The sequence below is a fragment of the Microcaecilia unicolor genome, chromosome 3, assembly GCF_901765095.1.
Source record: "Microcaecilia unicolor chromosome 3, aMicUni1.1, whole genome shotgun sequence".
In the NCBI taxonomy this organism is placed as follows: Eukaryota; Metazoa; Chordata; class Amphibia; order Gymnophiona; family Siphonopidae; genus Microcaecilia; species Microcaecilia unicolor.
In genome coordinates, this window is record NC_044033.1 from 278,300,778 (window position 1) to 278,315,243 (window position 14,466).

The window sequence follows — 14,466 nt, forward strand, 5'->3', positions numbered from 1 at the left end:
GTGCTGGGTGGGTGGAAGGCCTGGTGCTGGGTGGGTGCCTGGTGCCTGCTGCTGGGTGGGAGGCCTGCTGGTGGGTGGGAGGGAGGCCGGCCTGGTGCTGGGTGGGTGGGAGGCCTGGTGCTGAGTGGGTGGCCTGGTGCCTGCTGCTGGGTGGGTGGGAGGGAGGGAGGCCGGCCAGGTGCTGGGTGGGTGGCCTGCTGGTGGGTGGGAGGCCTGGTGGGAGGCCGGCCTGGTGCTGGGTGGGAAGCCTGCCGCTGGGAGGGAGGGTGGGCAGGGGGGAGAGGAAGGTGGCTGGACATGGGTGGATGGAGGGGAGGGCAGGGAGGAGAAAAACTGCACATGGATGGAGGGCAAGAAATGAAGAAAGGAGGAAAGTAAATAAATGGAAAGGAAGCCTGGAATCGGAGTTAAGAGAACAGGACCAATATGAATAGAAAAACAAAATTACTAGACAACAAAGGTAGAAAAAAATCATTTTATTTTTATTTTAGTGTTTGGAATATGTCCAATTTACATCTGCTGTCTTTTTTTGCACTGGGTATACTGGAGCTGTAACAACTTACAGAAATGATTTATAATGAAAGAAATCATGTTATTTTTTTCTCCTATATTAGTATAATATTTTCAATGATGTCTGTTTATATGCGCCATGGCTGGTGTAAGGGGTGTGGCCATCATAGGGGTGGTCATGTGATGACCCCGCCCATAATGAGTTAAATTGCCCTGTTGGCACTTTGCGATAAATAATTAGATTTTGGGTTGCTGTTTGGGCACTCGGTCTCTGAAAGGTTCGCCATCACTGCTCTAAGGTATACTACTACTACTACTATTTAGCATTTCTATAGCGCTACAAGGCATACGCAGCGCTGCACAAACATAGAAGAAAGACAGTCCCTGCTCAAAGAGCTTACAATCTAATAGACAAAAAATAAATAAAGTAGCAAATCAAATCAATTAATGTGAACGGGAAGGAAGAGAGGAGGGTAGGTGGAGGCGAGTGGTTACAAGTGGTTACGAGTCAAAAGCAATGTTAAAGAGGTGGGCTTTCAGTCTAGATTTAAAGGTGGCCAAGGATGGGGCAAGAAGTAGGGGCTCAGGAAGTTTATTCCAGGCGTAGGGTGCAGCGAGACAGAAGGCGCGAAGTCTGGAGTTGGCAGTAGTGGAGAAGGGAACAGATAAGAAGGATTTATCCATGGAGCGGAGTGCACGGGAAGGGGTGTAGGGAAGGACGAGTGTGGAGAGATACTGGGGAGCAGCAGAGTGAGTACATTTATAGGTTAGTAGAAGAAGTTTGAACAGGATGCGAAAACGGATAGGGAGCCAGTGAAGGGTCTTGAGGAGAGGGGTAGTATGAGTAAAGCGACCCTGGTCAGCAAGTCTCTCATACGGTTTGCAACGCAAATCCCATACCATTTTTGTAGCTTTTCTTTGCACCGCTTCCAGTCTTTTTACATCTTTAGCAAGATATAGCCTCCAAAACTGAACACAATACTGCAAGTGAGGCCTCACCAACGTAGAGGGGCATCAACACCTCTTTTTCTTCTGCTGGTTATGCCTCTCTCTATGCACCCTAGCATCCTTCTGGCCACGGCCGTCGCATTGTTTCTTCACCTTTAGATCCTCGGACACCAACACCCCAAGGTCTCACTCCTGAGTCGAGCTTACTAATCTCTCCCCTCCTATTCGGTTATCTCTCTTTCGGGTTTCTGCACCCCAAGTGCATCACTCTACACTTCTTGGCATTAAATTTTAACTCGAAACTCAAACCACAGCCTCACACCCACTGTGCAAATATGTGAATAAAAGAACAAGCTATCACCCCTGTTATACCACTTCACTGTGCTTTGTAGTGGAGAAAAAAAAGCCTCAGTAACGCCACCCAGCCAGCCCGAGTATCAGACTATAAGGTGTGGGCCCGGCACACCATCATCTGGCTAAAAAAAAAAAACTCCACAATGGCTTAGTGTCTCGGGGTTCATATGATGAGCAAGTTCATATATTCGTAGATCACAGAATATCATTGTGCTTAATTCTTTACATTTTTTTACTGCATTACAGCTACATATCACTTAGCTTAAATCCAATCGCTGCTGTGTCGCGCTGTCAACAACAAACGCCAAATACAACCCAACAGGGAATCCCCGTTTCGCTTCCGCTGCTTCAGGGTTCATCACACTCTTATAGGTTTCAATCCGATATCTCGTCTGCTGCACTCCAAAAACGCGTTTTCAATCCTGTGTCTCGTCTGCTGCACTCCAAAGACATGCATGTAACTGACAATGAGACGCCTCTGACCCTCTATAAATACAACATTCTCCACCATCTTCGTTCCAGGACGACCAATCCAAGAAGAGCGTAGGCTTCCACGTCACCCCTTTGAAACGACCAATACTAAAAGGACCTCGATTGCACACCCACTTAGCGGGTTTTTCCTTTTTAAAGAGCTAGGATCCAGAAAACAGATGTCAAAAAAAATGCCGACCACTCGACCTTAATGTTAAGTCCATCCGGTTCCATTGTATTAAAATAAAAAATCCATTCCTGTTCTAATTGGCGCAATCGTCGACTCAAATCTCCCCTCCTTTGGGAGAGTTTTAAATGCTCCAAGACTGTGCATTATAACTCGTCAAACACATGTCTCGCGATCTCACAGTGAGTCACCAGCGGAACCTCTCGTTTCAAAAGCTTCAGACATGAGCAATGTTCCATTAATCTTATTTTCAGGCTTCTCGTGGTTTGACCTATGTATATGAGATCACAGGGGCATCTAATTAAATATACCACCCCCGCTGTTTCACAAGATGTCATAGATCTCAAAATATTTTTCTTTCCTGTTTTTGGATGAGTAAAGCCACACCCCTCTTCCATAATATGGCATACCGAACAGTGGCCACATTTCTTATGGAAACAAACATCAATGCTACTTTTCCTTGGGGTCCAAGCATCAGAACTTAGCATATCTTCCAAATTGCAGCTTCTTTGTTAGGAAAACAAAATGTTCGCTTTCGCCAGTATAGGGTGTGTCTTTAATAATTCAAAATGTCTCCTCACTATTTGACTCAGCCTAGTGGTGTGTGCACTATATTTTATGACAAAGGGTAATATATCCTCTTGTTGTACTGTAGGAGCAACTCTCTAGGGTTGTGCCAGGCTCTTTTAGCTGCCTTCTTTACTATGCGGCTAGGATATCCCCGCTGGGTCAATCTCTGACTTAAGAGTTAATACAACTTTTGACTCGTAATCAGATGAACAAATTCTCCGGTATCTCAGGAACTGAACAAAAGGCATATTCTTTTTCATGTGGGGAGGATGCATGCTAGAAAAATACAATAAAGAGTTCCTGTCCGTAGGTTTATAGAACACTGTGGTCCTAAAACCATCCATCCTTTTCTCTATTCAAACATCCAGAAATGAAATATGCTGTTCATTGCTTACCATCTCGAATTTTATCTGCGGATGACATTGATTGAGGAAATCCACAAACTGCTGTCTTGTTCTCTTATTCACATATTTGCACAGTGGGTGTGAGGCTGTGGTTTGAGTTTTGAATAATTTTTTGAGCTTGATTAAATTTTAACTGCCAGATCCTCGACCATTCTTCTAAGGTTCGGAGATCCCTTCTCATCGTTTCTACTCTCTCCAGGGTATCCACTCTATTGGCTATTTTCGTGTTATCTGCAAAAAGGCACACCTTTCCTTCCAACCCTTCAGCAATATCTCCCACAAATACATTAAACAGAACAGGCCCCAGCACCGACCCCTGAGGAACTCCACTGCTGATCTTCGAGCGGATTCCATATACCACTGCCACCTGTCGGTCAACCAGTTTCTGATCCAGTTCACCACTTTCAGTCCTAAGTTCAACCCTTTGAGCTTATTCATGAGTCTTCTGTGGGGTACTGTATCAAAGGCTTTGCTGAAGTCCAAGTAGATTACATCTAGTGCGCGTCCTTCATCCAGTTCTTTTGTCACCCATTCAAAGATGTTAATAAGATTCGTTCGGCAGGATTTTCTTTTGGTAAAGCCATGTTGCTTCGGGTCCTGTAATCCGTCTGCTTCTAGAAAGTTAACTATCCTTTCTTTCAGCAGCGACTCAATTATTTTTCCTACCACTGACTTGAGACTTACTGGTCTGTAGTTTCCCACTTCTTCCCTGTCTCCACTTTTGTGAAGAGGGACCACATCCGCTCGTCTCCAATCCCGTGGAACCTCTCCCGTCTTTAAAGATCTATTAAATAAATCATCATTTCTCTCCTCCTCCCTGTCAATCCCCTCCACCCCCCATATTGTCCATCGTTTCGCTCCTTCCCTGCCTTTTAAATCCCCCTCCACCCCCCATTGTCACATTTCTCCCCTTCCTTGCCTCTCAAACCCTCTTCCCACCCCCGTTTGTCCATCATTTCTCCCGTACCTCTCAAACCCCTCTCCTCTCCCCAGATTGTCCATCATTTCTCTCCTTCCTTGCCTCTCAAACCCCTCCCCATTGTTTCTCTCCTTCCTTGCCTCTCAAACCCTCTTCCCACCCCCCATTGCCCATCATTTCTCCCCTTCCCTGCTTATCAATCCCCTACCCACCTCTCGTAGTGTCCATCATTTCTCTCCTACCCTGCCTCTCAAACTCCTTTCTAACTCCATATGGTTCAATCATTTCTGTCCTCTGCAACCCCATAGGGTTCAATCGTTTCTCTCCTTCCCTGCCTCTCAAACCCCTCTCCAACCCCATAGGGTTCAATCGTTTCTCTCCTTCCCTGCCTATCAAACACTTTTCACTGTCCATCATTTCTGTCCTACCTTGCCTCTCAAATCCCTCAGTGTCCATCATTTCTCTCCTTCCCTACCTCTCAAACACCCCCCCCCCCACGGTTTCCCAATATCTCTTCTTCCTGATCTCTCAACCTTCCTTCCATATTGTCCCAATATTTCTGTCCTTCCCTTCAAGCTCTTCAGTATCTCTCTCTTTCTCCCTCCTACGTTTCCAGCATTTCTCTTTCTTCCCCTCTCCCCACTCCCCACTTTTTCAGCATTTTTCTTCTCACCTCACTTCACCTACCACTTCTTCAGCATTTCCTTCCCATTCTCCCCAGCATTTCTTGCCTTCCTTCCCTTCTTAGCATTTCTCTTTGTCCTCCCGCGCTAAGTATTCATTTCTTACCTCCCTTTTCCGGATGGTAACACTGCAATCTGCTCAACAATATGGCTTTGTGGCCAGCCAACTCTAGGCCTTGAGCATGTGCACATGCTCAAGGCCTGTTGGTTTCTGCCCCTTGAAATTTCCTGTTTCAGATTGGGGTGGAAGCCGATGGGCCATGAGCATCCACAGATGCTCAAGGCCCCACACTGGCCAGCCGCAAGTCTATTGTTCAGCAGATTGCAGCATTGCCACCCGGGAAAGTGAGGTAAGAAACGAATACAGCATGGGAGGAAGAAGAAAAGAGCTAGAGGCCGAGATGGGGAAGAGGGAGGAAACATTTGGGGGTGCTAAGTCACCTGTGGCTCCCCCTGTTCTGATTCCTGTGATCTGAAGGAAGATAGAGGAGGTCTCTCTGCTCATGCCTTTATCTAGAGCAGGTTTATGAGATATATTTATTTCTGTATCTGCACTGATACAGTACAGTCTCTATTATCCAACCTAAATGGGACTGACTCGTCGGATAAGTGAAAAGTCAGTTAATACGGAAAACAATGGTAACTCCTCAAACAATGCATAAAACAAAGGCACAGAGTTCCCAGTTTTCAAAAATACTCTTTATCAAAAAGGTTTTCTTAGACTGAAACAATTTAGAACTGACAATGACATCACGGGGGAGGAGCAGGCGGTCTGTCAGATATGCTGGATGGTTGGATTTGCAAGGGTCTGATAATCATTACTGTACTGTAGTTCCCTCCACTCCCCCCCCCCCCCCCCCCAGCAGTTTTAGTTGTAGGAGGTGACCCTTCATATTTGGAAATGTCATTCCTCTAGAATTTGTGTATCAGTGTAAAAGTACATAAACTCAAAACAGAAATTCCTATGTCTGGGATGTACTGAAAAGGCCCATCAATATTGCTTCCAAATTTTAAACAAAATGTGAAAGAGGGCAGAGAACCAGATTTACCCTGCCATCACAAAGGAGCAGCATTCCTCAGTGACTTGTGAAAGATAACAGATTCTGCTGTTGTACAGGAAGTTCTGGTGTTTCCCCGCATCATTATTGGATATGGTTACATTTTAATAAATGTGGGTGGGTGCACATGAACAAGTTGAGTACTAAGCAGTATTCTACAAACTTAGCATGTACATGGGTAAGACATGGCTGGAACCCAGTGTTCTGCCCCTGGCAGTCTCACAGTGTTTATAGTGCTGCTCTAAAATGTGTTAATGCTATTCTCACTTCTTAGCCTTTGTCTGCTGTAGTACTTCCTTTCATGGTATGTGAACAGTGCATTGTGTGTAAGCATAGATGCCAGCTCTGTGGGTAGGGTTACCATTAGTTGTAGTTTACCCGGACATATACTCCTTTCTGACAACTGTCAGGGTATCCAGGCGTTTTTTGTGACAGTTTTTATCCTGGATCACCTCTGGAACCTTTTTTTAAAAATTGACGTTACATTGGCCACCCTTCAATGTTCCGGTACCATGCTTGATTTTTTTTTTAAATATTGTTGTTATTTTCAAATTATTTGATTTTAAAGATAAATTATATATTACTAACAATAGTTCTGCAAGTTCATTTTTCAATTCTGTCAGTACTCAGGGATGAATACCATCCGGTCCAGGCGATTTGCTGCTCTTTAATTTGTCAAATTGCACCATTAAATCTTCCAAGTTTATAGAGATTTCATTCAGTTTCTCTGACTCATCAGTTTTGAATACCATTTCTGATATTGATATCTCTCTTTATACAGTGAAGACTGAAGCATTTAATCTCTCTGCTATGGCTTTATCTTCCCAGAGTTCCCCGATTATTTATTTTACCCCTCGGTCATCTAGCGGATCAACTGATCCTTTTGTTGGCTTCTTGCTTTTAATATGCCTAAAAAGGTTTTTACTATGTGTTTTTGTCTCCCAATGGAATCTTCCCCCCCCCTTCAAAGACTTGAAGTGGTCCAGAGGATGGTGACAAAAATATGGGGCTTGCGCCAAAAGACATATGAGAAGAGTCTGGAAGACCTAAGTATGTATTCCCTAGAGGAGTGAAGTGTGAGGGGAAATATGATGCAGGCATTTAAATACTTGAAAGGTATTAATATAGAAACACATATTTTCCAGAGAAGGGAAAATGGTAAAACTTGGGGACATGAGGTTGTTGGGGAGGGGGAGGGGGGGAAGGGGCGAGACAGGGGTTATGTCAGGAAACATTTTTTTTTTTCACGCAGAGGGTAGTTGATGCCTGGAATTCCCTCCCAAGGGATGTTCAAAAAGGCGTGGGATGAACTCACAGGATCTCTAATTAGAAAATGAATGGTATAAAAAACAAAACATGGGATTGGATATATGTTTGCATGTCAAGGAGTGCTTAGGTGATAACTCTGGCTGTAGCAACTAAGACTGGTGCTGGGCTGGTTTGAACAGTCTGAGTCCTGCATATAACAATCCGGTTAGGATGGGCTGGAGAGAGCTTCATTGGAAACTCCAGTAATTTGGATATTGAGGACAGTGCCGGGCAGACTTTTACGGTCTGTGTCCCGCAGCTGATAGGATGGATTTGATGGCAACTCCAGTAGTTGAAACATAAGGACAGAGCTGGGCAGAGTTCTACAGTCTACGTCCCAGAAATACTAAAAAAAGACCATGATCAAGTATATAATACCACGTTCATTGTTGTTTTTAATCTTGAATTGATAATGACTGACACTGTTGGGCAGACTGGATGGACCGCTCAGGTCTTTATTTGCCGTCATTTACTGTGTTACTATATAACTTTTATTGGCATGACAATTTATCTATGTTGTCAAATTAATACGTATAATAGTTAAGGTAAAGACAGAGAAGTACTGGGAGAGGAATAAAGGGGGACTAGAAAGGGGTGAAGTAATTTATAGGGTTTACTGACTGGGAGAGAGAAATGTTTGGATTGGATGATCCAGATGCCGTACATCAATTATCTCTAATGTCTTAGTTAAAACCTGAATTACTTTCCTGTGGGTTTTGTAACAAGCTTTTCCCTCCCCCCTAGAATGATCAAGCTTCCTTCCCATCAAGGGTCATTAAAATCTCCTCCAAAAAAAAAAAAATCCCCACATTGCTTAAGTCCCTTAAAGAAATCCCCCTTTGTCTAGTATTAGTTGTGTAAATGTTTGATTGTAATATCCTTCCCATGTAACCATCCCTTCAATGCCAAACAATGCCCTGAGAGATCCTTATACTCTTTGCTTAAGATAAAGGAGCAACTTGAGTGTATTAAAATTGCCACACTCCCTGTTCTTTCCTTCATCTGCCTGAGTATGATCAAACTATGATTCAAAAGTCTCTGATCTCTGGGACGCTTTTTGCATGTTAAATGCTGATCTTGACTTTAAGTACAAGGTGAAAGTGCATTATCACACTTTATTTTGAAATGATCTTGTGTTCTTGAAAAGGAAAGTAGAGGGAGACGCAACTCTCAAGAAGGGAGAATTCAAGTTGGAACTCTTTTTTTTTAGAGTTGAAGGCCAGAAACGGCCCAGTGTTTCAGCAATAAAAACTGCCTGCCTCAGAAAGAAGTCAACTGTTTATGTATATTGTACCTATAAGTGGGTATGGTCTTCTCAAACGTACCACACAGTTAAAGCCGTGTGATACTGCCAAAGAACAACTGCCTTCAAATACGCTGTCATCACGAATAGCACAGCAGGTAACAGTGTTATATGCAAAGCAGTTCATTTCCATGCCAGTAAAGTGGTGCAAAAAATCATTTTGCACTGTGCAACTCTGGGGAAAATTAACTTTACTTTGAGGGTTGGCTAATTGTTTTCCCAAAAGCATCACAAGGCTAAGGTGCTGGCAGAGCTCTTGGGGCTGGCATGTTAAAAAGTAAAGAAACTTTTTTACCAGGGGGAGGCTGCCATTGAGGGCCTGAGGATCTTTAGCAGAGGTCTGAAGTCTTTTATTTTTCTCTCTCAGCCTCAGTTTGTCCTCACTAGTCTCCCTTTCTTAGCCGCCAAGTTGGCTTTCAGAGAAGTTTTATCTTTCTCCTCTGCTGATGTTTCTCATAGAGATGTGCATTTCTGTATCCATTCATTTTGTTTTGTAATAGTGCATGCTGCTTTTTTTTTAATTTTTTTTGTATTTACCATTATTGGGTAGCACACACTATTACAAAATGACAGGAATTAAAAAAAAAAAACACAACAAAACATGGAATTAAAAAAAAAAAAAAGAGAGAAATCTGTGTCTAAATAGCCATGTTTTATTACATAGTTTTGGTATGAAAGCTTATTAAAGTATATTTTTCTATATGTTTAAACAGCCTTCTCTTTTTTTCCCCCAATATAACAAAGCACTTAAGATGAAGAGATTGGTTTATTAAGTCTTCATTTCTTAATTTTCAATTTATAAACACTAACTGGGAGGGGGGGGGAGGAAGAAACAAATTGCATTAGTTTGTGTCCTGGGCACAGACTTTCCTTTTGTACAACATGCTCTTCTTTTCCTTAACAGGGTAACAGGGCAAGACGTCTTTGGCATCACAGTGCCTCTCATCACCAGTTCTGCTGGAGACAAGCTAGGGAAATCTGCCGGCAATGCAGTGTGGTTGAACCGAGAGAAAACCTCCCCATTTGAATTCTACCAGTTCTTTTTCCGACAACAGGATAGCTGTGTAGAAAGGCAAGTGCTGTCACAATGTTACAGGGTCTGTGCTGCCCCTCCCTTCGCGTCCCTCAAGAGGTATTTCAACTTAGCCAACTTGTAAATCCATAGGTGCCAGCTCAGTGGGTGTTTTGACTATCTCCAATACTTAAGTGTCTATGGATGTTTAAGTTGGCTGCTATATGTAAATGAGTGGGATAGAAATAATCATCTTTGAGTGACAATGCTAAAGTATATCGCTGCATATAAACATAAAATTTTCTTTTCAAAGAAAATATTATTGTCTTTGAAGTGTGGTGCTTTCTTTTGGGAATGCGCAGTCCACTGAGCCTGTCGGAGCATTTCACAGTACTGAACTAAGTTTTAAGCGCACCTCCAGGAGGGGGTAAAGGATTTCTGTATGTGCCAATACCCAATCTATGTAAAAATTAGCTTTTAAAGTCATCTTTTCCTTTAGGGAATGGTAGGGTAGAGCTATATTTTAGCATTTTGGAAACAGACTAGAAAAACTTTGTAAACTGACTGACCTTCAAGTTGGCCAAGTTAAAGTAACTCTAAGAAAACATTGCTTAAAAAAATTTCATAGCAAGGCTAAAAGTGAACCAGTAAAGCATGCATTATTTTTGTATGCTGCTATTTGGTGGAATAGAAATAAATATATGGAAATGGGAAAATAAATGTGAACTTATAACATGAGTAGGGCTTCTATTTAAGTGTTGGTGAATTGTAAAGTGTCTTATTTCCCAGCTATTTAGGGGTTTTTGAGGGTACACTACTCAATGTTTCAGTTCATGGAAGAGATACTATTTCCAAAGGAATCAAATACATTATTCAGGTCCCATCACTGGCTTCCCATCAAGCAGTGTGTTAGTTTCAAAATTCTCAGGATCATTTTTAAGGCTTTCAGAACTAGCGTACCTGTCTACCTTTCTTCTCTCACCATTCCATACTTCTGCCGCACTCTTTGCTCTCTAAACGACCATAGACTTGTCCTTCCTGGCCCTAAGTGTGCCACTCTGGAATCTACCAGACATCAAGCATTCTTCTTTGTTGCCCCAGCCCTGTAAAACTCTTTCTCACTATTCGCTCTGAACTATCCCTGAAAATTGTGGTGTGCCCATGTATTTCACCAATTTTATTTACTATCTTGATGGCAGAGTTGGGGTACCTCTACAATGGTAATTTGTTCTGTAATATTTGCTGTAAGTCCTCAGGTATTGTCTCAGTCCCATCTTTGTATTCAAGACTCAAAATATAAACCGCTTAGAACTTAAGGTACAAGCGGTTTAGAAATACCAATTAAAGTAAAATATGTCGTGGTCAACAACTTCAAATGCACTAGACATTTCAAACTGAAGCACAATGATCATCCTTCCAGTGCTAACTTCTTTTCTAAACACAGCTATAAGTGTAGTTAATACTGCCTCTGTACTATATTGTGATCTAAAACCAGATTGCGAATTATGCAAAACTGAAAAATGAGAAAATATTTCATAAGCTGTTTGTCACTATACCTTCCATTATTTTAACCATAAGAGGGATAGAAGCGACTGGTCTATAATTAGTAACATCATTTCTATTGGCCATTGCATTATTAGGTATAGGGGTTAATATAATGCTACCCTTTTCTTTAGGAAAACAACCATGAGAACAAGACACATCTTGTAAAATATTCAGCGAACAAATCAGGAGCCTCTTTCATGATGTAGCTTGGACACTCATCCAACATGATGCAGAGGTATATCTTTGCAAGAGAGTTTTTACTGTAGAAACCAAATGCAGTATAAGAGGACTATATTCTTTTGGTTTTTATGTCTTCATTAAAGTCCTCAATATCCACTTTTGCTTTTGATAGACCGACCTCTGCTAATAACTATTTTCTGCTCAAAATACTGTTCTAAATCTGCTGCAGTGGGAGGTTCCTCATTTATAATTATTAGATCTTGAGTATCTAATAGACTATTTTACGAAGCCATGCAACTTTTTAATATTCACATTCAGCTCCTTTGTAGGATTCATAATGCTTAATTCTTGTCATCAACATCAGATAAATCCAGCCAGTATTCTCTCTTTCCTTGTCATCAGCAGCAGATGAATCCATTAACTGATGGGTTGTATCTGCTTACCAGCAGGTGGAGATAGAGAACACTGAAAAGCCACAGTGACCCTGGATGTCTAGCTCCTCCTGCCTTCAGTATATCTCTATCTCCCAGCAGGTGTGGACGTTGCTTGATCAGCTCCTGGATCCCTGCCTGGGGTGGCTCCTGTGCTTTGCCAGTAGAGCGGGGGTGTTGTGGCTGGTGGTGCCCACTTTGAAGGCATACTTGGTTTTGTTTCCTGTCCCTCGTTTGCTGCCTGACTCCAACTTTCCTCAGTGTAAAAAAAAAAAAAAAGGGCGCGCTTATTCAGCGTTGCTGTTCTGAGGCTTTCTCCAGAGATTCTGATTCTGTGCAGCCTGACTGGAGCTCGTTGACTCGGTCCTCCGAGGTGAGAGGTTCCCGCAGACAGCGTCCTGTGCGGGGTAAGTTGGCGCGAGGCTGCAATTTTATTTCTGTATTTCCATCCGGTCGGGCGATGGCTGCTGAAACAGTTAAGCGCTGCTCCTGCTGTGGTAAACGCAGGTCAGCAGCGGGGCTTTGCAGTACGTGCTCCTTGGACGCTTGTGCTAGTATGGGCATGTCAAGCAGCGATTCTTCCCGCTCGATGGAACTGGCAGCGGGCGCCATTTTGGAAACACCGCGTGGCTCGACCCTCGCTGTTGCGGAGGAGTGCGGGGGGGACGCCTCGTTCTGAGGCTGCTAGAGGAGCTCCTTCCCCCACCTAATTTGGGGGCGGAGGGCCAGGTGAGGCCTTTGTTAAAAAGAGCTACGCCTGAGGCGTCTGACACTACGATGTGGACTGGATTACCTCTAGGTTTGGTTAGCCCTGTGTTGGCTGTGGAGCTTACTTCTTTCCCCGAGCGTTGGACTGACGCTAAACATAGACGGGTAAATTCCCCGTCTGAGAGTGGCGCATCTTCCTGTGGTCAGGATGTGGGGAGTCTGACGGGTCTGGCAGGCCCTCATGGACGGATGATCCAGATGAGGGTACCCCCGCCAGCCAACCAGGGACCCAGGTCAAATTTTTTTTTTGGGGGGGGGGGGCAGGCCCCCGTGGCCCCACCTAGCTACGCCACTGTGCTATTCTGTGTTGTCCACAGGAGACCTGGGTACAATGGCTCATGTTTCATTCTGGCCTTCTTTCGTTGATCCCTTAGGACCAGCAGTTGTTGGCACTTTTTACTTTTTTTTTGTGTCGTAGGTCTTGAATCGGCAGTTTGGGGCCCTGATGGTGCATTGGTGCTTTAAGATTAGCTGCTTGCAAGATCTGCCAGACAGGGGTACCGCTAGGACCTGGCCGTGTCTGCATTTCAGCCCTCCCTGCATAGACCTTCCTTGTGGCCTTTGGGGGGCTGCAGCATGGGTGGCCTTCTTTTTCTGGCTGATTTTGGCTCTTGTAGTTTGCATCACCTAGACGGTGCTGTGATTGCTTGGTTTGCTATAGCTGCAGCCCAGTTCATCCTGTTCGGACACTGACCGTCTCACAGTTTGCACTACTTCAGCAGCAGTGTTTTTCCTTATTTCAGCCCATGGTCTCTTTATTACTGGTGCTCCTATTCCTCTGTTCCAGGGGTAAGCCTTCAGCTCCGGAGCATGTGTCGCCATTCCTGTGGTTGTGTTCTCTTTGGATCGTGGCCTTACTATTAGGGAGGGTGCTTGCTTCCTCTGTCAGCTTGTTTCCTGAGAATTCTCTGGGTGTGGCTTCTTCATGGCTTCCTTGCTCATTTTGTGCTGATGGCTCTGTAATGGCCCTGAGCTAGCGTGGTCTGTTGGGGTCAAGTTTCCAGTCCTGCCCTTTGGCCAACCGGCCTATATTGTTCTCCTGCTATGGTAGTTGTGTTTATGGGCATTGTCGAATTTCTGGGTGTAAATCTCTTCTTGGGACACTAACAGCCAACACAGTTCCCCCTCTGAATGTGGAACACAGCCCCTTCTCTCGGTGCCAAGCATGGCTCCATCTCTGGCAGTGGGACACCTCCTGGTCTCTGCATATTTGACACGGGTCCATCACTGGTTCTTGGGCATAGTCTCCTTTTGACAGTGCCCTCAGATTTTCCTAGGTCAGGGCACTTCTTTTTGGACTTTGGCTTGGGTTCTAGGACCTGGCACTGACTCTGCCAGAGGGGAAGGTCTTCCATCCTGGGGTGGAGTGCAGCTCCACCTCAGGCTGTGGAGTACTGGTATAGGTCAGTCTGCTGGGCGCATCTCATGGCTCCATTGCTGGTGGTAGGCCACACTGCCGCATTTGCAGGTACTGTTCTGTCCCGTCTCTGTGTGCAGCCCTATACCCCATTTTGGGTGGTACAGCTCATCTTCAGAATAGTAAGGGGCATCCTGCTCTGACTCTATTTGGTTGACCAATCACATTTGAAGGGTAGGTTTGGCATTCTTGCATTTAATGATGCTTTGCTTCTTTGCTCAGTTTGAGTACACCGGCCCATCATTATGGGAGCCATGCTGCTGTGTACCTGATGTGGTCTGTCCTGTTCCTGGGGTGGTCTCCTGCTAATGTATGGTTGAGGTGGAAGCCCCTACCCCTCTTGGTGGGATGCGTGTCGCTTGTTGGCATGCAGCGCTTTTCTCGGTTTTTGGTTCCAT

The 14,466-nt window shown here is 44.2% G+C and overlaps 1 protein-coding gene across 2 annotated transcripts in view; it reads left to right on the forward strand.

Moving 5' to 3' along the window:
- The window catches only part of YARS2 (tyrosyl-tRNA synthetase 2), a 32,135-nt gene that overhangs the window by 12,301 nt on the left and 5,368 nt on the right, over positions 1-14,466 (forward strand). For both annotated transcript variants that reach the window (XM_030198114.1, XM_030198113.1), the window contains one exon: positions 9,620-9,787. In XM_030198114.1, coding sequence (XP_030053974.1) covers positions 9,620-9,787 — 168 coding nt within the window. The remainder of the gene's footprint in view (positions 1-9,619; positions 9,788-14,466) is intronic.